We start from the raw sequence: 23,866 nt of genomic DNA, 5'->3' as shown, positions 1-23,866 counted from the left end.
GCTCACACACACACACACACACACACACACACACACACACACACACACACACACACACACACACACACAGAGACGTGTTTAAAAACTAAGCATATGTCTCCTATGTTTTCTATTATGCAAAAAATATCCCCTATAACACGTTTGTGCTTCCAGTTTAAATATTATAGTAATGACTACTTTATTGTTGGTGCTTTCACCTTTTAATCTTTTTATTTTCTGTCTACCATGTAAACTCTCATGTCACATTAAACCTAAATCTAATGGATTTACTAGTGAAATTTATTTGGTTTATTTTCACAGCTTCTTTGTGGGGGAACTGGAAAAATGTCTCGATGACCATGAAAAACTACCGGAGCTCTTTATTAAACATGTATGTGAGGCTCACAGAGCACTTCCTAATGATCTCGTTGTGTTTTTGCTCTCTGAATGTGTTGGCATGGGAAAGTGAGTCTGACTTCTGTGCGTTTGTACACAGGAGCGAAGGCTGCACATGTATGTTGTTTACTGCCAGAACAAACCCAAGTCAGAATTCATCGTGGCTGAATATGACTCGTACTTTGAAGTAAGCTGCGTTTCTTTCTTTCTTACTTTTAGCTATGACAAATGATTAAAAACAACATGCACAATCCAAATGTTGCATTTTCTTATTGTTCGTAATATTCAGGCGCTTCAACAAGAAGTGAACTCCAGACTGAGTATCAGTGATTTTCTCATCAAGCCCATTCAGCGAATTACAAAATATCAGCTGTTGTTAAAGGTAAAGTTCTGAGATTTTGAATAAGCTTGGGGAGTTTAATACTAATTCAGAAAGCATGGCTTAAACACAATGTCTTTATACTTTAGGACTTTCTGAAATACAGTACTAAGGCAGGGATGGACTGTCAGGATATCGAGGTGAGATGTTTTTGCGATTTATAACACTGTGCCATTGAATTCTTGAATCTGATTGGTGTACTGACTGAGGGCTGTATGATTGTTTCTGTGCTCACACACAGCACTCCGTATAATATCAAGCTTATTAAAAATGGGTTTAAAAACTTTACTATTGTCATGACAGACAAAGGCGAGTGAGGATCCAAACGCAGTTTGACTTTTTAATAAACCAAAACAAGAAACAGATAAGCACCCAAAAACAGGGCAGAACACTGAGCGGCACAGGAACAGAGACATAAAAAGACAACCTACTACACCAACAACGACTAACACCAGGGAAGTGGACAAGCAGAGAATATATAGGTGACAGGAACCAATGACAAAGCAAAGACGATCAGAGACAAAGACAACACACCTGGAGGAAAGATTGAGTGCAATTAATGTCCATGGTAACAAATAAGTGGGCGGGGCCAACAAATAACAGCAGGGAATGACAGCAGACAGAAACAAAGGAAAACACAGACAGACTCATTACAACTATTTTATAAACATCTCTGTAAATCCTTTGTAAAAGTCAAGGTTTTCCATCAAAGGATTTTTTCTGGACAGAGAACATCGTGGTCACTTTATATAATCTAAGTTGTTTGTTTTTTTTTATAAACTTGGAGAGATTTAAAAAAAAGGCTGGCAATTAAATGGCAGTTTATAGCATGCTCTAACTTGTCTTGCAGAAGTTCCACATAAAATGTAAAATGCTAAATAGTTTTTTTTTTTAAAAAGATGTGTAATTGAAATAAGAAATTCTAATGGGATGCATTGTGTCTGTTACATTGATTAACATCAAGTCTCTTTCATTCTTGAATATGGACTTCAAGCAGAATTCAAGCAGTAATCACCTGTTTTTCAATCCTCTTTTTTATAGAAAGCTGTTGATCTGATGTCCCAGGTCCCTAAACTCTGCAATGACATGATGAACCTTGGCAGACTACAAGGTTTTGAGGTACATACATCACCATCTCACCATTCTGCTGGCCCTTTTTTTTTTGCAGCACATGTAAATGACTGCTATCATGCTGTTGCTCAGTTGCATTCTGTCTGTGTGTCACAAGGAAAAACTCTCATCTGCTGTGTCATCTGGATCATATTTCATATTATTAGCTGTGAAATGTGAAAGTAGACAGGCGCTGCTTTTTACTGGGAGCACTGTTTGTGTCATTTGGTTTCAGCTTTGGAAAAAAGCAATAAGGGCATTGTCTCCACAGCAGACAGAATTATATATAGATTATATCTCATAGTGACCTTTGACCTTTTGACAGATGGTTTTGTCCATTATGTAACACACACAGAGAGAGAGAGAGAGATGAATGTAAAGGGAAAAAAGCATGTGAGAAAGGTTGTTTATAGAGCAGTGCTGACACACAGTTTCAGTGTAATAGCCATGTGATGACAGACTGGCACATTCACACACACTCACAATCAACATTTATTCAGTATGAAGCATGTGTTCTTACACGACATCTATGTACACTATTGTATAAAAATAGCAAAACCACACTAAAGGATTCCTACTAAAAAAAGGTACAACTTAATAACATTGTGTGTATGTGCGCTTGTGTGTTTTAGGGAAAGCTGACGAGTCAGGGTAAACTCTTACAGCAGGAGACCTTCTTTGTGACTGAGCAGGACTCGGGTGTTCTGTCTCGCAGCAAAGAGCGCAGAGTGTTTCTCTTCGAGCAGATCGTCATCTTCAGTGAACTTCTGCGTAAAGGTTCTTCAACACCTGGTTATCAGTTCAAAAAGAGTATCAAGGTAAACGGCAAAGAATGTAGTGTTTTTACACTGATTCATTATTGATTCGGTGGCAATGTTCACAAAACACTTTAAAGCATAAAGTTTATAACAGACAAGCAGGAGACACTGTTAACTCATTAGAAGTAGTAAATAGTACACTCTAGTTTGTTTGGGGTTTTTTCCTGATTTTACTGCTAAAATGAAGTTATTGAGGGCTGAAAAATATAAGAAATCAACATCAGGAAAAATCTCACTCATTTTTATATTACACCATTATTAGCTAGTGATGTTGTTACAGGTGAAAACTACACACCATTTAAAAAAAACAAACCCTTTGGTCATGATTTTAGATCCTAGGAATGCAGCGTCAGACATTTTTGTATTTCAGTGTGTGTGTGTGATCTCAGCTATGATGCTTGTCTAAAAGTCCACCAATGGAAGGACTGCACAGGATGAGGCAGAACTCACAAAGACAGATGAATATACAGTAGAGCAATGGCGAAATGTAAATAAAACCTGCTAACAAAGAGATGAATCGTTTTGCTTACATGGCCCCATTTTGTGTGTGAACACTGAAGTAATAATCCGCTGAAATTCTACAGTGTGTAGCACAGATGGATCTGGAATAGATCACTGATCCAATCCGATGTTATGTATAATACATTAAACACCTTCTCCACACCACACCTATTGTACTGTCTGCCAATTTCTTTAGCTTGCTTTCTCCTTTCTCACAGTATTGACACTGGACGGTCGGCGCTGTTTTTTGTTTACTGTCTTTTGTGTACTTTTTTTTTTGTATTTTGTGTATTGTCTTGTAATCCTTTGTCTGCACTGTCTTGTGTGTCTTGTCCTACACTGTCTTGTCTGTCTTGTTTGTATTGTCCTCCACAGTTTTGTCTGTCTTGTCTTGCACTGTTTGCACCTGGTTGCACAGTCACACTTTATGTGGCTAGGAATACTTACAAAGTCCCTAGCCCTGTCTTTGTTTTATGTAGCACCGTGATCCTGGAGAAACGTTGTCTCATTTCATACAGTATGGTTGAAATGACAATAAAACCTTCTTGACTCTTGTTCTGCTGTCTAGCCTTTAAATTCAAAAAAGGTGTTCAAATCAATAGTCTTGTTATTCATGTAAATGTAATTCAGGTTCAAAGTTGTCTTTTAATTCTTTTGTTATTTCATGTAGGCTGACAGTTAACTGACCTAGTTATCTCTTTTGTTCATGTCGGAAGTATAAGACTCTCATGTTATTTTATGATGACAGTATCTGTCGGAATGAACCGCACACTGATTACACTGACTGATTAAATATTTTGACTTTCATAGCAATATGGTAATTACTGTAGTTTCCTTTGCTAAAAGTCTTCTTTGCTTCTGCATATCAGTCTTTTTGCGAATAGATTTTAAGGAGAATCCGTTAGCTTAGAACTTTGTAGTGCAACTTTTCTGAACTTGTAGTGGGAAGATTTATTGCGGATATGGAAACTAATTTGCTTAATACAGTAGTAATAGTGTGTGTGTGTGTCTCCTAGGTTAGCTATCTGGGTCTGGAGGAACATGCGGATAACGACCCTTGTAAATTTGTGCTGTCATGCCGTGGCTCATCTGAGCGGTTCACCCTGCAGGCAGCAAACACAGACATTAAGCAGGTCTGGGTGCAGCACATCACTGAACTCCTGGATGCTCAGAGCAACTTCCTGTCAGGTGAAGATGCTCTCACACATCAATTGCTTTGATTTAACAGCCTGACATTACAGGACCATTTACTTGGAATTGTCTGGCGTGTTGCTGGGGAAAGCACTTTCTGGTCATTATTTATGGATTATAGTGATTTATTTGTATCTTCTGCTTTTATCTCTCTACATGTTAGAATGCTGTTTAATTTATTGTCCACAGCTCTTCAGTCTCCTATTGAGTATCAAAAGGAGAAGGGCAGCTCTCACTCACTCACACGGAACTCGGGAAGCAGCAGACCCAGCTCCACCGTTTCAATCAGCTCGGAAAAATCTGCCCTTTCAGGACGCAGCTCCACCCCAGTGAAACTCCCTACCTCCAACGGCAACGCCTGCTTCGAGCCCCACAAGCACTCTGACAGATATGAAGGATCCAAGGTGAATATGGATTTCCTCACAAATTTGCTCACACATTTTGAATGACAAGCTCTTCATAGATATACTTGTTATTGGTAATTAAACATCAGCAGCTTGGTTAATGTGACTGACTCAAGCAGAACTGAGAGCTGTGTTGCTTCATAAATAGGATATTATTAGCTGTTTACTGGCCCAGTCTGCTGAAGCTCCACAGGGGGTCTGGGGCAGTGTTTGATGTTTTATGATGATAAATACTGATTTGTGAGTCTATATCTACTCCAAACAAGAGCTACTGCTTAGACTAGTTGAATTTTAGTAGATATCTGTACTATAGTATGTAAATATAATTATTCAAGAGATTTAAAATTATGGTCTGCCATAATACAAATATACATCAAGATATTTCATAGTGCATTTTGTATGTGCTTATCTCTCTCTCGCTCTCTCGCTTTATTTTTTTTTTCAATATGCCCTGTATCTCTTTCACTTATACTCTGCTATCTTATATTCTTTGCTATTTTTCTCATTTCTCTGGTCTCTATATCTGTGCTTCATCTTTCTGGCGTTCTTGCTTTTTCATCTTTGTTTTCTGTCTCTACAATATCACTGTATCACACTATCATCTTCTGCTCTCTCTCTCTCTCTCTCTCTCTCTCTCTCTCTCTCTCTCTCTCTCTCTCTCTCTGCTCTGCTCTGTTTGGCTCACTCTCTCATTCTCACACTAGCATGATGGACTTGGCTGTAATGGCATGTCCTCCTCCATGATGGTGACTCAGGACTATAGTGCACTGAAGGAGAATGAGATTTGCGTCACACATGGTGAGATGGTACAGGTGCTGGCCACCAATCAGCAGAACATGTTCCTGGTGTACCGGCCTGCCAACAGCCAATCCCCCGCTGCTGAGGGCTGGGTGCCTGGCAATGTCCTCGGCCCGCCCCCTAAAACCCTCATAGACACTGCTGCTCATTCCAGCATCAAGTAAGTGGCAATCAACACTAACTGGATCTCTGATTGGATGATTAAACCAAGACTCCACTCCCTGTGTTTCAAAACCCCTCCCTTTTTGTTGGAACTAACCTGGATGTGTTGGACCCTTTTTGCCATGGAGAGATGTTTAAGTTTCTTCTTGTTTTTATTTTTATTTTTTGGTGATCATGTAAAAACTGATTTACTGAATGAACTACACAGACTCCTTTCTTTGGTTTAGACTGAAGAGGTTCAAGGAATCTTACATCAGTGTGGAAACTGACACGTCTGGACTCTTATTTCTGTTTCTAACACTACATTTTTGTTTGTTTCTTTCTTTTTTTGTTTTTGTTTGTTTGTTTTTTGCTGTGTGTGTTTTATATGTTTTAAAGATTAAAAAATAGGCTATCTGATGGACTTTGAATAATTTCTCCTGATGGAGAATATTTCTGTTATTGTCTATGGCAATTTTGTAAAGATTGTTATTTTAATCAATTTTTTTTTTCAAATGTTGAGTTCAATTTTATTTCTTTTTTTTTTGTCCTTAATCAAATCTGTTGGTTATTTACTGTAAATACTTTTTGTTGTTTACTCTTTTCAGTACATTCCTGTAAAAAAGTCTTTTGCACTATTTAAGAGAAACCATATTAAAAAAAAAAAAAGTCAGGTTGGTGCAATACTATGATAGTCACAATGTTCAGCATTGTAGTTCAAGAATAGTTTTAACTGTATTATTTTAAATATGTAAAATAAAAATTTGACATGAGCATGAACTAAGATGATTTTGCTTTTTGTAGTGAATGAATAACATTAACCGTATTCACTTCATACTGCTGAAAAGTCTGTATACATTCAATACTGCTCTTAAGGTGCAAAAGTAATCTCTCTTCAATATTTAGTCAATTAAGAACCCATATATTCCCATATATTAGGTCAAAATAGGACTTATGTACTTTTTATTTTTAATTTATTCATTTTAGTTTTTTATTATTTAATCCTGTAGTGTGTAGTTTACTTAATTTTGTGTTTGTACTAACCACACTAGTCCTTGACAGTTCATGTTTGTGTGCGATGCAGCATTTGGCCTCACTTTTGTCTGACGAGCATCTTGGCCACAGTGAATTGTTTTTGCATGGGTTTATGAGGAATATGCTGCTTCTTCACAAACTGTCTATCCACCATGGTGTAAGAAAACGAGTTTTAGTGTTGATTTAGTAACTTAAGTTACTACATAATACACAAATGTGTATATATACTGTATGTGTGTGTGTGTGTGTGTGTGTGTGTGTGTGTGTGTGTGTGTGTGTGTGTGTGTGTGTGTGTGTGTGTGTGTACAGTAAATAAATATATATATATATATATATATATATATAATATATATATATATATACACACACACACACATATTTTTATATATACTGTGTTTGTCATTCCTTCTGTTCCTTCTGTTTGTTGTAATAGAATTCATATTTTACCTTTCCCCTATCTCTTTATCGTAATAAACTTAAGCTTTGACTGGGTCATGTTTCAATATAACAGGAAGTCTCTTTCTTGGAACACGCTCCGTGCCCGTAAGCGTGCTGAGAAGGACAGTGGTGCGGGAAAAGTTGACTCAAAGCTTGAGAATGGACTCCGTAAACCTAAGGAGATTCTCAGCAGCAAGGTCACTGTAAAAGTGAGTAGGACGGTGTGTTTGTGCTGCTTTGCTACTCGGTGCAGCACTGCCTGAATCCCTGAAAGGATTCATGCATGGCAGTCACTTGCACATAAAATGGTATGAGTTTAGTCTCTACCAAGAGTTAGCACTTTAAATGGTGTTATTCTAAAAAAAAAAAATATTTGGATTTATGTGGCATGTGTACTTTCTTTACTTGTTCTTTACACAGGTCTAGTATTTTGATACAACCAACAAACAAACTCAGGTTTATTCATAAAAAAAATACTAATCACCAGAGAAAGAAAGGTTCTCCAGCATTTTCAATTAACTATAGGCAGTATATCCAGTGAGAAACAATGCTGAGCTTTCTAACATCGCTTTCTCTCTCTCTCCAACCTGTATGACAGGAGTCTCACAGCTCCGAGGAATCAGAATGTGAGGACGAACTAGACCCCAAAACTAGCATGGAGGTAGAGCCATCACCGTGCATGCTGCCCTAGATTTAGCTTGTGTTGTATTATTAGGAGAGAATAATACTGTTTTATATATGAAAAAGTACGAGAATTAAAAACCTCCATTTATTACAGCATGACCACAAAAGAGTAAGACATAAGCACACTATGTATTGATAATTTGAGTCCTTTATTATCAAAGCACTTGGAGTATCGTGGATTAGGTGTGTGGTGTGCTGGGAAAAAGCCATCAGATGTCTCTGGGGATGAATTCTCCCCAAAACTGGGGGATTCTGCCTATAATATATATGTTTACAGATTGGAGCCAGTTTATCTAACACTGTCTTTAACAATAAGCTTAATAACCAACTAGCAAAAGCGTAATTGAAGTTTGTAATCAGATTCCAGCTTTAAAATGTGTTAAATTTACTTATGAAACATGTTTTATTACTGTATATATAGTAGACAATGTCAGCCTTGTGACCACACACACACACACACACACACACACACACACAAACGCTATGGTGTGGTGTGATGTGTGTAAACTCCACATGAACAGATTACACTGGTTCACAGATGTGTGTTGCTCCTACTGTTTCTCTCACCTTGAACAGTTTTACTGTGTGATTGTTCACTCTCACTTTGTGGAGATTTTCATGGGTCAATTATTACAGCATCTTGACCTTTGTTTTTGTACTTCACAGTTGTTGAATCCCAGTTTCATTCAAGAAGGTAAGGTGTGCTTGAACTCTGTGACTGTATATACCTTGTACGAATATTTCGTTGAAATTAATATGCTTCTGGAAGCATATGTTCAGGTTGTGTGTTTAAAATATGCAGTACTTTCTGAAATAGTCAGCTTTGAGAATGTGTGTACTCATTCATGTTATACCTCCTCTTTTTTATGTGTTGGGAAGTTGCTCCTGAGTTTCTGATCCCTCTGGCGGATGTGACTTGTGCACTGGGAGAAACTGTTGTGTTGTGTTGTAAAGTTTGTGGTCGGCCAAAGCCCACTATCACACTGAAGGGTCCAGATCAGAGTCTAGTTGTGAACAACAACCGCTTTACCATCAACATCCGGTAAATACAGCAGAGTAAATGCTCCACAAATCCTGTATAACTTTACTATATGTGTATATATACAAGTGATAAATATATATATATAATTTATTTATTTTTTATTACATATATAATGTAATTTTACTTATACTTGTGTCTATATAAATAATTTTACTTTTACTACTTTTTCATAATTACTGTATTATAAATGGTGTCATAATTACGGCAAAACATGAGAAAATAAAAATAAAAAAACTGAAAAAATAAAGCTTTTAATTTCAGAGTATACTTAATATGTTCTCTTCGATTTAGATGCATTTCTGCTATAACATGACTCATCATGGTCTTGTCAAATAGAAAAATACATTAACCCTGCACTGCTGGACTTATGGGACCATATACAATAATGGTTCAATAAAGAGCACTGTGGATTCTTTCTTCTTTTTTTAAACTAATTATTGTGCTAATTAAAGCGGTAACATATAATGGTTGACATTTTCTTATATACTTATGCAATACTTATAAGTATTGTGTACTTTTGCATTCAGCATATGTCCTATGTTGTGTTGATCTAAACACATTTGTAATTTGTTGACTAGAAATGATTTTGTCTTTAATGTTTTGAATCTATTGTATGATTTTTCCTCCAGGGAATCAGGTGACATTCTGTTAAAGATCTGTAATCTGATGCCCCAGGACACCGGCATCTACACCTGCACTGCCATTAATGACCACGGCACAGCTTCATCCTCCGCCTCGATTAAAGTACAAGGTAATGTGGAAAAGGGAAATGTCCAGCAAAAGAGAGTCCTTTACAATTTTTGTCTTTTGTGCTTGTTAATAAAGGATTGAGGGGGCAGGGGTACAAATCATTGTGTAATTGATGTTTTCTGTGTTTTTGCTCATGTGAAGGCGTCCCAGCAGCCCCCGCTCGACCCGTAGCCCAGGAGGCAAGCAGTACAGCAGTGATGGTGCACTGGCTTCCGCCTGCTAGCCTGGGAAACTGTGCCATAACCAGTTACACTGTGGAGTACAGACAAGAGGGTAATGTCTGCACTTCTGTATGTTTTTCAAATTTTGGTGTGCATATGGGTACACACAGAGCTCATAAGAATTACTAAATACTAATAGAATTATTATCTTATGAGGGGACTGAACCAAGCATTTTAGAACTTACTGTTTTTTTTTTACACTTTGTAAAACCTTTTTAATTATATTATTATTAATAAATGATTTTTATTTTATAAAACTGATCCTAAAAAATTCTGACTTCAGTGATTTTGGCCTAACTGCTTGTTGAGATTATTAGTAATGACCGTTACATTTCCTAAAACGTATTACTGCAGTAGCCGACTTATTAATGTATAAACATAAAATATGGTTGGCTAGGTCTAAATATGCAACTCTTACTCTTATACAACTTATACTTTTTTGAGCAGATAAAATTTTAATGTTTTTTGTTCTGACAAAAATAATAATATATTAATTATTATAAATATATAGAGGGAGAGAGAGATTTATTTTTTTTGCACCCCCTTTTCACATTTTCTTCCCACAAATTCCCATCCAAACCTGAACCTCCTATTTGTCAAAAAGAGAGGAGAAAATATTTATATAAAATTTGTTCTTGAGAACAAAATACATCATTTAAGTTTGTATTTCAGAAGTGTTTTTATTTTACTATATGCTTATCTTGCATGATTTGACGTTAACGAGTTACGAGCGCACCCTAGTGGCAATATAAGATTATTACATCCACCTTGCTAAACCGCAAATGTAGAGGAAACTGAGGCTCAACCAAAACTGTTTATCAAGAGACTCTTGAAATACAAGACTACAAGAACAACAGCACAGATCTGATGGTAAAATATGTCATTATTAAAAACCTAATTCTACATCGCATTGCTTTACCTGCTGTTCTGACAAAACTGTTGAGTGATAAGGGCTTCAATTTTAACAAAGGAACAATTTTTTAATCTAAATTTGGAAAGCTCAGAATAAATTGCTAGTATTTTTTTAGGGACCATATATGTGTGCAAAAGCTTATGCATGGTAATCTGCAGACTCCCTGGTGTGGCAGCAGTCAGTGCGCTCTACAGCTGATGTGTGTGTGAAGATCGAGGATCTGATCCCAGGTGGACATTACCAGTTCAGAGTTAGAGCTAGCAACCCCTGGGGCATCAGTCCCCCTAGTGAACCCTCCAACATGGTCACTCTTCCCAGCTGTGGTTAGTGCAGCACACACATTTCTCACATGTTTTTCAGGCACACTACTTTCAAGGTTTCCAATAATAATATTTTGTCTTAAGTTTCAACATATGATGGAACTGGAATTCAGTGGAAAGACAACTTTGAATCAGCATTTACAGAAATCTGTGAAATTGGAAGGTAAATAATCATGATGATTTATAAGTATCTGCTTGATAAATCCATTCTTTAACACCACCACCATTCATTTTCACTCATTCACTCTTGTCTTGTTTGCTTTGCAGGGGACGCTTCTCTGTGGTAAGGAAATGCCTGCACAAGGCCATGAAGAAGGAGGTAGCAGTCAAGTTTGTCAACAAGAAGATGCAGAAGAAAGAACAGGTGGCTCATGAAGCAGACCTCCTCAAACATGTGCAGCATCCTCAGCTGGTCGCTCTGACCGACACTTATGAGTCACCCACCGCTTACATACTGGTCTTGGAGCTGTAAGTCTGCCATGATTTCTATTCACATATAATAGAACAAGATCTTTAGGGTGGGCTTGGTATTGTATAATAATATTTGCATTTGTCTTTGTGACAGGAGTCAGCTTTATTTGTTAGGAATCTCGATGTTTGTCACACATGGACATTTTCACATTAGCAGATCATGAATCTATTACAGAACAAGTTGTGAAACTGGAGCACACACACACACACACACACACACACACATCATCATCATCATGAGGATTTATAGTGACTGTAGCTATCATTATAATATCAGCATTCTTGTATTGGTATTTTTACCATTACTTTTTTGAAAGTATTACTTTCAGATTGTAATGGGATATATTTTATACTATAGACTTAACTATATTTTTGTCTTTCTTGCTCTTGTCCAGGCTGGAAGGTGGGCGCTTGCTGGATTACTTGGTGGCCCATGATGAGCTGATGGAGGAGAAGGTTGCATTCTTTATTAAAGACACAGTGGAAGCCTTAAAGCATCTGCACACCTGCAAAGTGGTTCATTTGGACCTGAAGGTGAACAAAATAAAAGGCAACATGACATTAGAATGACACCAAGACCTGATTTGAATTCTTCACTATTTTTCTGTAGTTAAGCATAAATGAGATATTTGAGACAAGGAACATGTAGATGCAACGTTGCACTGTAGTGCTGCCAAGAGTTGTCTTTCAGTCTAGCTGGTTAATCTAAACCAGTCAGAACAGCCACAGTCTTTATGACACCTTTGGGTATTTCTCTTCTGACAGAAAGCCAGGTTTGTTCAGTAGAAATAGGTTTTGCTCGTGGAGTAATAAATAAGAGAGCACCTTAACTAATCTCGTTTTGTCTCAAGATCATCGTCAATGTCAGTGACTTTTATTTAACCAGGATAACACTCATTGAGATTAAATCTCTTTCACAAGTGCGTCCTGGCCGAGATGGCAGCAAAAGACACAAACAAAATTAAAGACACATAAGAGTTTAAAGTTTTTAGTTAAATTGCTGAGTTAAATTAAAGAGCAAATATTAAACGCTACCTGAAAATGACATAAATGTACTGTACATGCATAGTAATGTACAAATATCCCTACAAAAAATTCCCAACATGGCAATTCTCAAAGTTGTTTACAATTAAATTCTACCACTAAAGGGGGCACAGGAAATTTAAAGTGTTACTGTAGGTTGGTCCAAGTTGATGAAGCTTTTTCCCGGCTCAGAGCTAACACAGGGTACAAGGAGTTGAATAGATTTGCAGCCGTAACATTGCAGTGAAGGTGGAGGACTGGAGTACTTGATGTGTATGCACTCATCAACACAACAAACATTTTGTTCAAAACTCCAGATCTTACATTTTAAACATGCAATTTAATGAAGGGGAAAAAAAGGTCTTGGCTTGTTATAAAGATTACTCCAAAACTCAGCTGTGTAAGTTACAGTCGTCTTAAAATGAAAGAATGTACATATTAGTTTTATACAGTAGAATTTTTGTGAGCGACACACCAGCTAGTTTTAGATGCAGAAATTTTGTCTCTGCACTTTTTTTTGTTTATGTGACTGATATCTTCATGACATTTTTAGAAATGGAGTCAACACAAAGAATAAATCTGATTTTATTAGAATTACTTTACTACTACTACTACTACTACTACTACATAATTGTGTAATCTGCATATAAATAACTGCGTAAAAGCTCAACAAGTGTCCTTTTTAATTAGTATGTATTAATTCTCTGTTCTCTCTTTTGTTAATTCACTAATAAACTCTTCTCTTTTTTTACAGCCTGAAAACCTAATGGTCAACCTCCACATGCCGGTACCGTGTGTGAAGCTGATCGACTTTGGTGATGCTGTGCAGATATCAGGGCACAGGTATGTGCACCTTCTGCTGGGAAACCCTGAGTTTGCTGCTCCGGAGCTGATCCAGGGCACACCGGTGTCTTTCTCTACAGACGTGTGGAGTGTCGGCGTGCTGGCCTACGTCATGCTGAGCGGAGTCTCGCCGTTTTTGGATGAAAGTCTGGAAGAGACTTGTGTTAATATCTGCAAACTGGACTTCTGCTTCCCAGATGAGTATTTCTGTGGTGTGAGTCATGCAGCGAAGGATTTCATCGTCTCAACTCTAAATCAGGACACCAGGAAAAGACCGAGCTCCACGTCATGTATGCAGCACCCGTGGGTTAGCGCTCACAGTGGAGATTATTCCAAAACTCCGCTGGATACTGCCAGATTGGCTGCTTTTATTGACAGACGCAAGCAGCTGCATGATGTCAGACCTGTCACTAATATTAAAGGTCTGGTAACTACCACTATGGGACACACCATATGAGAGAGTGTGCTTTCTCAGACAAATACACACTGGAAGAGAGGGTTATGTGTTGATTAGTTTAGGATAACTATAACTATGTAGAACAGAATCTATTTTACTCTATACAGACCTCTCATGCCTGTCTAAGAGGGATTCACCATTTTGGCCAATCACATCATGAGACCACCATAACGCTAAAATACGACACAGATTCCTAGAAAACCTCTGTATGCTCTTATTAGCTAAAAGCTGACATCTTGTGGATGAAATTTAATAAAGGCATTCCTGGTGTACTTCTCAATTAAACAGTCCAGCAAATAAAGAACTCGGCTTAAACTGAGATCACTGTGGGTTTACAATCCTGAATGCTAGTGAATTTTAAACAAGCGATGAAACCTAGGTCAATGTTTGAATGTACAGTAATATAGAATGCAGCTGAACACTGCTGTAATTGAAGAAGTATTTAGCATTGTTTTCTAGAAAAAGATTGTATGTAGATATAGGCAACAGATATTTTTACAAATTCAATATGAGAATAATGGGAGTATATAGTATTTAAAATGGTAGAATTTTCAGCATGACCGTTACATAATGGTTAAAAAAATACCATAACACAATCAGTTTTAAGATATGTAGATCATCATTAGGTCAATGTTAAATCTTTCATAACTAAGGGGGAATATCTTTGATGCCTTTTTATTATGCCTTTGGACAGAAAGTGGTGTGCCTCTTAATATTTTCAAAATGATTCCTGCTAAATATCAAAATCTAAAATCTGGAAGTGATTATATGATTTGGTTGAATTGATCAAACTCGAAGCCTTAAACGTATTTATTCAATTTTTACCATGTCTGTTTAAGTCAAGAGAATGTTTTCAAATGTTTTGTGTTGTACTTTTTTTTTTAATTATCATTATTTGTATATTATCAATATTTGCATTATTATTTAATGTTATGTAAAGTCTAATCACTGCCCAGAACTGACAAGACAACAATTCTGTCCTAAGTAGCTACTTTTTAAATCTTCACAGCAGCTAATTGAGAAGGAAAAACACACAAACCTCAAAATATTCTAAAATATCAAATCATAAATATAGAAAAAAAAGTAATCATTGGACAGTATAATTGAATAGTTTCTTCAGATTGATATTTTCACATGCTGAACATTTTCAAAAGTTCCACCAAAGACATCCTTAATCCTATTCATATCTTGTTGAAAATCTTAAGTGTTGAGAGTTTTGTCTTCGACTGCCAATTCCTGAATGGGGCAAATGATTAGAATCCTTAAGAAGCAAATAAGCAGGTGTACATTATTTTGTAATTACATATCACTTTCAGTTACCTTGGGAGAAAAGCATCACAGTTGGAAATGGAGCTACATAACAGCATGACATGAACAGATGACTACTGGTGAATAAGGACGGACTCTTCTAGTGTAGGCTCAGAGTCTTACTCTCTTTACGATTCTCTTCTCTTTCATTCACAGTAAACTACATTCTGTGTGGAATGATGCTTCAATGTTTCACCTACAGCAGGCTGTAATACTGGTATATCATAGTGCTTGCTTTGATGTTTCTAAGGCTTTTGCCTCCAAGATTTACTTTGAGAGTACAGTGTTCTGAAAACTACGATAATCTGTTTTTGTTCTTTTAGTCATGTTAGAATTGTTGTACAGAACTCGAAGTATACAATTTACATAGAAAAATAAAAATGTTTAATCTGATGGGCTGTTTGTTACTGGATGTTTAATAAACTGCTTGTTTAATAAATTGTTTCCTGTGTGCTTTTTTCTTGGGCTAAGGGAGGGTGAAGGCCAGCTTGTGCTTGTGCTTGGTGCTCATGTTACCTCACAAGATTTAACTTGGTTGACTCTTGGTGTACACAAGCCTTAACTATTACTTTATTTCCTTTTGCCTGTAATATAGCCCTCAACATTTTTAGCTAAGCACCTACCAACCTCTTCATTTTTCTACTCTATGATGCTACCAAAATCGTGCTTCATCATGGGTATGAAGGTCTTGTTTTTTTTATCATTTGGCTTGGAGTGATTTAGTTGGGTCTGGAATTTTTTTTCCCCATAAAGAAAAACTTTGATTTAGTCACTCAGTAACCATAGCTCAGGTATGTGAAGAATACAACAGATTGATTTGTCATATGCAGGGAGTAATCAGTTGCTGCAGTTATTCAGTAGGTTTCTTGGCAGTCTCTCTGATGCTAGTCTTCCTGTTATCTTGTCCGTTTTGTGGGGATGTTTTATTCTTGGTGCACTTTGTGTCTCATTTTCTATTCTTGTTAATGATTCGTGGTATATTTGATGTTTTATAAATTGCTTTTGTATCCCTTTCCCATGGACTGTGACTTTAGCATTTGGGAAAAAAACAAGATGTCAAAAAAGTAATCACATAGGAACAGTTGATCATGAGAATCACTTCAATGATGACCCCAATAACCAACTTACAATAAAGTCAAGTCAAGTTAAGTCCTGAGCCTCGCTTACTGCACGTTTTAAGTTTCACATGTTCTCCCTATGCCCTTGTGGGTTTTCTCTGGTTTCATCCTGCTCTTCAAAAACATGCCAATAGGTGGATTAGTGACTCTACATTTCCCCTGGGTGTGAATGTGTGAATGTGGTGTCTTGTAATAGACTTGTGTCTTATCCAGGGTGTATTTCCTCTGCACATCCACCACTGCATTGGCCAGGATAAAGTAGTAACAGCGTTTATTTTTTTGACACATTTGGATCATTGGTTCTTGTATTTGATTTGGCACAGGCTGTATGCTGTATGTCCTTCCTGGTGCAAGCTTTGCCAGTGGGAGTACTGTGGTGCCCCAGAGGCTGGTTCCCTGGCCAAAAATTGATCCTGGGCCACAGCTGTGAGAGCTGTGATTTATCTGTGGTTGCAATTACTCATATGTTTTAGATAGAACAATAAATATATATACTTTATTGATACGACGAGGAAATCTCATTGTTCCCATTGTCTTTTTTGCAGCATGGTCAGTAACTGTATAAATAAATAATGATCATGATGATGATGATGATGGTGGTGGCGGTGGTGGCAACGCACATGGCAGCCACGGTGCTTCGCTCGCCAGTTGTTTTAGTGTTTTTGTTACTTTTTCCTGTTTTTTTGTGTGTTTTTTTTATTTATTTATTTTTTATTATCAAATACTACCAGTTTTACCAAGGATGAACTGCTGAATATTCTGCAGAACACAACACAAAATCTCCTACCGGTTTTTGATTATTTGGACGTTCTGCTGAACGTTGTGTTTGGCGGAGCAGCGGCGCTGATTAAACGCTCCAGGACGCGCAGACTGGGGAAGAGACCTGGTGCGCTATAGTGAAGATTAGACAGCGCGGATTACGCACGACGCTGCCCAGCATCCATCTGGCGAATCTCGGCTCTCTACCCAACAAAACGTACGGACTCCTTATGCTCCTTTTGCGGGCAAAAAATGGTTTTTTCAGACTCTGCTGCTCTGTGGTCCAAGGATACCTGTCGGAACGACGCCGAGCCAGACCGCGCGCCAGCTGTTCAGAGCGCATCGTGACTCAAGCAAAGGGGAACTCACGGGCGGCGGTACCTGGTTCTACATCAATGAAAGGTGGTGTACAGATAGAACAGTGTTGTAAATGTGCTGTCCAGATCTAGAAGCGCACTTCATTAACTGCAAGCCGTCCTACTCGCCGCTAGAGTTCCACTCGTTTATTCTTGTGAGTGTTTATATTCCAGGCATACAGCCAAAAACTTTCTGATCAGATTACAGCGACAGAAAAACATAAAACCGGTCTCTGTTATAATAATTATTGGGGACTTTAATAAAGCAAATCTGTCACGTGAACTGCCAAAAGACAGACAGCACGTTACATATCCCACAAGAGACAGTAATATTCTGGACCATTGTTACACCACAATAAATAATGCATATCACTCAAGCCATATGGGCAGCTTTGGGTTTCTCTGATCACTGTCTGGTTCATCTTATACCAACCCACAGGCAAAAGTTTAGATATGTTAAACCTGTAGTAAAGACTGTAAAGAGATGGACCAACGAAACAGAGCAGGTTTTACCTGTGCTGACCAGCTGGCCCCATCTTCACACAGATCTTCAACAGATCATTGGAGCTGTGTGAAGTCCCTGTCTGCTTCAAATGTTCAACCATCATCCCTGTCCCAAAGAAAGCTAAAATAACAGGACTTAACGACTACAGAACTGTGGCGCTGACGTCTGTCATCATTAAGGCATTCGAAATTCTGGTTCTGGCTTATCTGAAATACTTCACTGGACCCTTACTGGATCCCCTGCAGTTTGCTTATCCAGCAAACAGGTCCGTGGATGATGCAGTAAACTTGGGACTGCACTATATCCTGCAACACCTGAATAAATTAGGGACTTAAGTGAGGATCCTGTTTGTTGTTCGGCCTTTAACATCTGTCAGTGGATCACCAGCTTTCTGACAGATAGGCAGCAGCTAGTGAGACTAGGAAAATTCATGTCAAACAGCTGCTCCATCAGCACTTTGCAGATAACACTACAGTCGTCGGCCTCATCAAGGATAGAGGTGAGTCTTCGTACAGACAGGATGTTAAAGAGCTGGCTGCCTGGTGCAGTCACAACAATTTGGAGCTCAATACATGCAAAATAGTGGAGATGATAGTGGATTTCAGGAGAAACCCCTCTGCACTCCCCCACTCACCATCATGGACACCACTGTGGCTGCAGTGAAGGCATTCAAGTTTCTGGGCTCTACCATCTCCCAGGACCTGAAGTGGGACACTCACATCAACACCATTTTAAAAAAGGCCCAACAAAGGATGCTTAGCCAGTTGAGGAGGTTGAACCTGCCTCAGGAGCTGCTGAAACAGGTTCTACTCTGCCATCATCGAGTCTGTTCTGAGCTCATTGATAACTGTCTGGTTTGGGCACAGCTACAAAATCAGACATCAGAAGACTACAGAGAATGATTCAAATTGCTGAAAGGATTATTGGTGTTCCTCTGCCCATTCTTCAAGAACTGTATATATTCAGAGTGAGGAAAAGAAAAAACTCACTCTGGATCCCTCACATCCATGTCAGGATGTGATTTAGTCATTTAACTGCTCACTCCCTGTGAATGACAAAACAATCGGTTGTATTCTTCACATATCTGGGCTACGGTTACTGGGGGACTAAATCAAAGCTTTTCATTATGGGGAAAAAAAATCCAGACCCAACTAAATCACTCGAATTACGCTGAACAATGTGCAATAGTTCTATTATGTGCAATAGTCCCTTCGTAGTACATCTCTGCATCTCATTCTATTCTATTTTATGCCATTTTCTTTTTAATTCTCATCTTATTTTTATTGCACGTGTGTTGATGTTGTCTCTGTGTACTGAATAACACTAACACAGTATCACTTTGTATTCTTGTTAATAAGATTCTGTACGCTTCTGCTTCTGATTCTGTGTTGAAACACAGACAGCATGTAAACTTGCCCAGCTGATCGACCCTCTCTTATTTACTACGAGTCTGTGCTGTCAGTTGGGCAACTCGCTCATGATATCGCGAGAAAAACCGTGAACATAGCAACAAGACAACCAAAATAAATTGTTGTGAACAGTTCTGAGTGAACGATGGCGGCGTCGCTGCTACGCCGGGACAAGAAAGCTACAGCTGCTCACTTAAAGGCAGACCTCAATCGGACTGACAACAGCTCTGGGGTCCGGCAACTTCAGGAACTGCTAAATAATGTGCTCAATCCGGAGAAACCGGCCGCAGACACCGAGGCCCTGGACTGGTGTAAATATCTTCTGGCAGGAGGCGACGGTTTCGAGGAGTTCTGCAAAACCGTCCGCTCCTACGATAACGCTACGCTGTGCGGCTTGGTCTGGACTGCTAATTTTGTAGCATATCGCTGTCGGACCTGTGGCATTTCGCCCTGTATGTCACTCTGTGCTGAGTGCTTTAACAACGGCGACCACACGGGCCATGATTTTAATATGTTTAGGAGTCAGGCTGGCGGGGCCTGCGACTGTGGAGACAGTAATGTCATGCGAGAAAGTGGGTAAGTTCATTTGCTTGATAGCTACAAGCTACAAGCTAGCTTGTCCTGCTATCCATATTTAGTCATTAGCTAGATGAGGTAACATCACTAGCCATTAGTGTGAGCTGTCTGTCTTGTTTTTGGTTGTATTATTGTACTCAAATGAATGCATGTCATGAGCACCGGAATGCGGAATAAAATGAATAACAGGCTGACTTGAATAGCAATGCTATGTAGTAGTGCTACATCCAGGTTCTAAGCACGGCAACACAGCTAGCTTAGCTTAGCTTAGCTTAGTTTAGCGTAGCTTAGCTTAGCTTAGCTGCACGCCTTACTGAGTGTCAGGGGTTTATTTTTAACCCCAGAGCACCACACTGACAGTTATTGCCTTTTCCCCCTCACATTTATTTGCATTCAAATATATTTAAAAACAAACAGAACAGTTTTATTTGAAAGTGTGGACCCATTGAATGCCCCGTTTTGTGGAGTTAAGTGCTTTACTGTGTGTGGTCTTTTTATCTATGGGTTTTCTTGATTGAAAAAAAAAAACATTAAAGGATGTGGTTTTATCGTGAATTATGGTACTAATTTAATTGCTAATGTCGTCAGAGCTTCTTATTCTATTCATGTACAAATATACTGTAATGAGGTGGATTTCTACAAAGCATACTATAGAAAAGTGTAAACAAGACATTAAAGACTTATCTCTACTCCTAAGCAGAATAAGTCTTTCTTTCTTTCTTTCTTTCTTTCTTCGTGATGGTCCGAGACGTAGAGCACAGACACACCTCCATAATTGTATTATTTAATTCAGGCTCTCTTTAATAATAAGTAGTTCTTAAAGAGAGCCTGAATTTTTAACTAGTAGTTTTTTCATTATTCCAAAGAGTATAGTCAAGGATCATATCAAGGATGCTTTAGTAATTTGAGTGTTTTCGTTCTGATTGATCCCTTATTGGTTTGGTGATTTTTAATGCACGTTGAAGAAAGCAAATTATATTAACAAAACCTTACATTAGCAAAATTCTGCTTATTTAGTTGTTTCCCTTTTAAAAACGCATACAAACCTCTCATCAGTGGAACGGACTGGATATTAACGCTAACGTCCGTGATCTCTGCTCTGATCCAGACAGGTAGAAGATTGCATTATCCTCAAAATCCCCAAACTTAAATTTTATATGCAGCGGTCACCTTCTCCAAATTATCCTAATACAAAGCTCTAGTCATGTATTAAAATTTTTTTCTGTGAATGCCTTGCACGCTTCCCCTTCTATTCTCAGCTTGCTCAGGATATATTATTCTTGTTAGATATGGACCTGGTTTTCACTCCAGAGCTCTCCTTCCTTAATGCCTTCTATGAACTGTTACTGCCCTTAGAACAGTCAAATTGATTTTAAGCTTTAAGGAATGACAGACATTGGGATGGATATGATTTGGGTATCATGTCAGTTGTCTGTCAGTACTATGCAAGGTCATTTTAATTTAAACAGCTAATATGTAATTAATTCGACATGACGGGGAAAAATAATCAACACTCTGATTTTGAGCTGCATTGAGTGATTCATTTCCAATAACAGCATGTCACAATTTTTTTTATTCCCACAAATGATTTGGACATATTTAAGATTTTTATTTTATAAATAAACATCATGCATTTTATTTGTTTTTAGAGGCATTTCATTAAACATGGCTTGTTCACACCGTATTATTAAATATGAACTGTCTATTCAAGTTCCTGTGAAAGACCTGTTACTATAGAAACACTAACATTAGTTTTATGTTCAATTCTATCATTTTTATTATACTACTACTGTACTGTACTACTACTACTACTATATAGGCTCATTTTTCCAAAAAAAAACAATGAATTAACACCCTTTAAGGAATTTAGCAGTCCTGTGGTATAATTATAAATAACTCCTTTAGGAAAAAGAACAGAACCATACATGTGAATGATGCTTTTTTTTCTTTTTTCTTTTCTTTTCTTTTCTTTACTTTTCTTTTCTTAATAATTAAAAATGCTTTTTATTTTATATTTAATGGATTCTATTGGTAAGCTTGTTTATTTATCTCGGCAGGTTTTGCAGACGGCATCGGTTAAGAACCGGCGAGAATATTCCGTCAGTCCCTAGAGATCTGCTGCTCATGTCTGAGATGGTTCTTCCTCGTTTTATCATCAGCTTAATCCAGTACCTGAGGGATGGTTACACAGAGTCAGGTGAGGCACATTAGTCAAATTCCTGCAGTTTGCAAAGCAAGTGTACTTTTGCAAACAGTGAATTTTTTTTCTTCTTCTTTAAGTTGTCTCATATCCCTTATATGATCATTTATAAACCATTTGTGACTAAACCACGTTGTTACTCTGTTTTTCCAGAATCGGCCACAAACAGAGATCTGCAGAAGGTCCTTCAGCAGCTGGAGCCTCAGATATCGTTCCTAGAAGACCTCACTAAAATGGGTGGAGCCATGCGCACAGTCCTCACAAAAATCTTAACCAATCAGCAGACTTTTAAGGAACTGAGCATGGGTAGGCAATTGAGGAAAGCATTATAATTCAACACCTGTCCTAAACTGGCCTTGAGACAAGAGAAATCTTATGATTGTAACTATTGCTCACAGCAAAGCTCTGTCAACACCAGTGTTAAGATGTGCATGCTGTATTATACAAATAACAGGGATGCAAAAGTAGTTGTTGCTGCTTGTCTGTCTGCCTCCCTGTCAGTATGTCACCACAAATACAAAGAAACATTTTGTATGTAGAACTTAATCTCCTAAAGCAGGCTTCTGTAATATCATTACTGCAAAGGCCATTATTGTTAAGAGGATCATAATAACGGCCAAATCTCTTTTTCTTAATGACTTCTTTTATGAACCTCATATTTTCCTCACCAGCATGTGTCAGTATGTGTTATTGCTTACAGCTCTAGAGGTTTTTAAGTGCGTTGTCCCAAATCACATACTTATGCATCACTCCATGTCATGTTGTAGTATAAATAGTGTGAGTAGTGTGTTCACACTGATCATTTCAACAAGACACACACTTTAAGTACCTGGACGATGCATTTATTCCTTCCATAAGTTGGACACTTGACAGCTTTGCTTATATGGTGGAAGGGCTACCAGGTGGAAAATAATCATGGTAGCCAAGTGACACTGGTGGACAAATGTCTTAAATTATAATGCTTTAAAAAAAATATGTACATGATTTTCTTTTTCTTTCAAATGTCTTAAATTATAATGCTTTAAAAAAATAAATACATGATTTAAAAAAAAAAATTTCTACCCTCCCAAAATTTTAAAACATTTATTAAAAGTATAATAGTGTATAAAGTTCATTAAGGTTAGTAGTGGAGCGTTTATATGTGCTTAATGTCATTGAGTGGGAAAGAGTTTATGGTTCTGGTTAGTAAAAATCTATTAGTTACTGTCCATTTGAGACAATGTGAACATTCATACATTCACAGGTAGAGTACATGGAGAGAAGTGTACTTAAATTGGGACGCAGCTTTATTGTCTAAATTGAATGTAATTGGGGGGGGGGTTACTAGAGCACATGACTTAGTAAGAATGCTTGTTACGTTCTGTTGGTAACAGACCACATTCACTCACATCTGAACTTTGGTGTAAATTGTCTTTTATTAAAAAGGCTTTATTAATTCATGCTTTTGTTATAAACATCTTGAGAGACCCAAATTTTGAAATTGTTTGTTTCACAGGCCAAGAGGAGAATACATATGCAAAGAGAAACTATGAGAAGTACCTGTCTGCACTTAAGAACTCTGGTCTGGTGTCAGTGGAGGATAAGGGCTCGGCTGGGGCAGGGGCAGGGGCAGCAGATCCTTCAGCTGGGGCTGGAACTGGAGCACTTGGCTTACTGGGTAACTCTTTTCCTTCATGTTGGTTGGCTGCTGCTTTTATTTACGAAAATACGATATTCTTCGT

General features: G+C 37.9%; 2 protein-coding genes across 11 annotated transcripts in view; both read left to right on the top strand.

Annotated features, from left to right (window-relative positions):
- kalrna (kalirin RhoGEF kinase a) overlaps positions 1-15,615 on the top strand; it is a 149,881-nt gene extending 134,266 nt beyond the window's left edge. For all 6 annotated transcript variants that reach the window (XM_047814983.1, XM_047814984.1, XM_047814985.1 and 3 more), the window contains 20 exons: positions 301-370; positions 476-562; positions 665-757; positions 844-894; positions 1,796-1,873; positions 2,497-2,682; positions 4,200-4,371; positions 4,564-4,778; positions 5,483-5,736; positions 7,264-7,399; positions 7,789-7,851; positions 8,541-8,568; positions 8,754-8,916; positions 9,546-9,667; positions 9,808-9,939; positions 10,959-11,123; positions 11,205-11,283; positions 11,388-11,588; positions 11,987-12,125; positions 13,369-15,615. In XM_047814983.1, the coding sequence (XP_047670939.1) occupies positions 301-370; positions 476-562; positions 665-757; positions 844-894; positions 1,796-1,873; positions 2,497-2,682; positions 4,200-4,371; positions 4,564-4,778; positions 5,483-5,736; positions 7,264-7,399; positions 7,789-7,851; positions 8,541-8,568; positions 8,754-8,916; positions 9,546-9,667; positions 9,808-9,939; positions 10,959-11,123; positions 11,205-11,283; positions 11,388-11,588; positions 11,987-12,125; positions 13,369-13,914 (2,980 nt within the window). In that variant the 3' untranslated portion in view covers positions 13,915-15,615. The remainder of the gene's footprint in view (positions 1-300; positions 371-475; positions 563-664; positions 758-843; positions 895-1,795; positions 1,874-2,496; positions 2,683-4,199; positions 4,372-4,563; positions 4,779-5,482; positions 5,737-7,263; positions 7,400-7,788; positions 7,852-8,540; positions 8,569-8,753; positions 8,917-9,545; positions 9,668-9,807; positions 9,940-10,958; positions 11,124-11,204; positions 11,284-11,387; positions 11,589-11,986; positions 12,126-13,368) is intronic.
- Positions 15,616-19,341: 3,726 nt separating this feature from the next.
- ubr3 (ubiquitin protein ligase E3 component n-recognin 3) overlaps positions 19,342-23,866 on the top strand; it is a 37,465-nt gene continuing 32,940 nt past the window's right edge. For 3 of the 5 annotated variants that reach the window (XR_007140776.1, XM_047814795.1, XM_047814794.1), the window contains exons 1-4: positions 19,342-19,945; positions 22,003-22,142; positions 22,299-22,451; positions 23,641-23,802. Coding sequence is in view for 4 of the 5 variants with exons in the window: in XM_047814795.1 (XP_047670751.1) it covers positions 19,515-19,945; positions 22,003-22,142; positions 22,299-22,451; positions 23,641-23,802 (886 nt within the window). In the remaining variant the exon portion in view is untranslated. The remainder of the gene's footprint in view (positions 19,946-22,002; positions 22,143-22,298; positions 22,452-23,640; positions 23,803-23,866) is intronic. The other 2 variants (XM_027164392.2, XM_027164391.2) reach the window with 1 other exon arrangement.

This window comes from Tachysurus fulvidraco, chromosome 6, assembly GCF_022655615.1.
Source record: "Tachysurus fulvidraco isolate hzauxx_2018 chromosome 6, HZAU_PFXX_2.0, whole genome shotgun sequence".
In the NCBI taxonomy this organism is placed as follows: Eukaryota; Metazoa; Chordata; class Actinopteri; order Siluriformes; family Bagridae; genus Tachysurus; species Tachysurus fulvidraco.
Note: the sequence above shows the minus strand (reverse complement) of the source record. Positions and strands in the feature narration are given on the sequence as shown.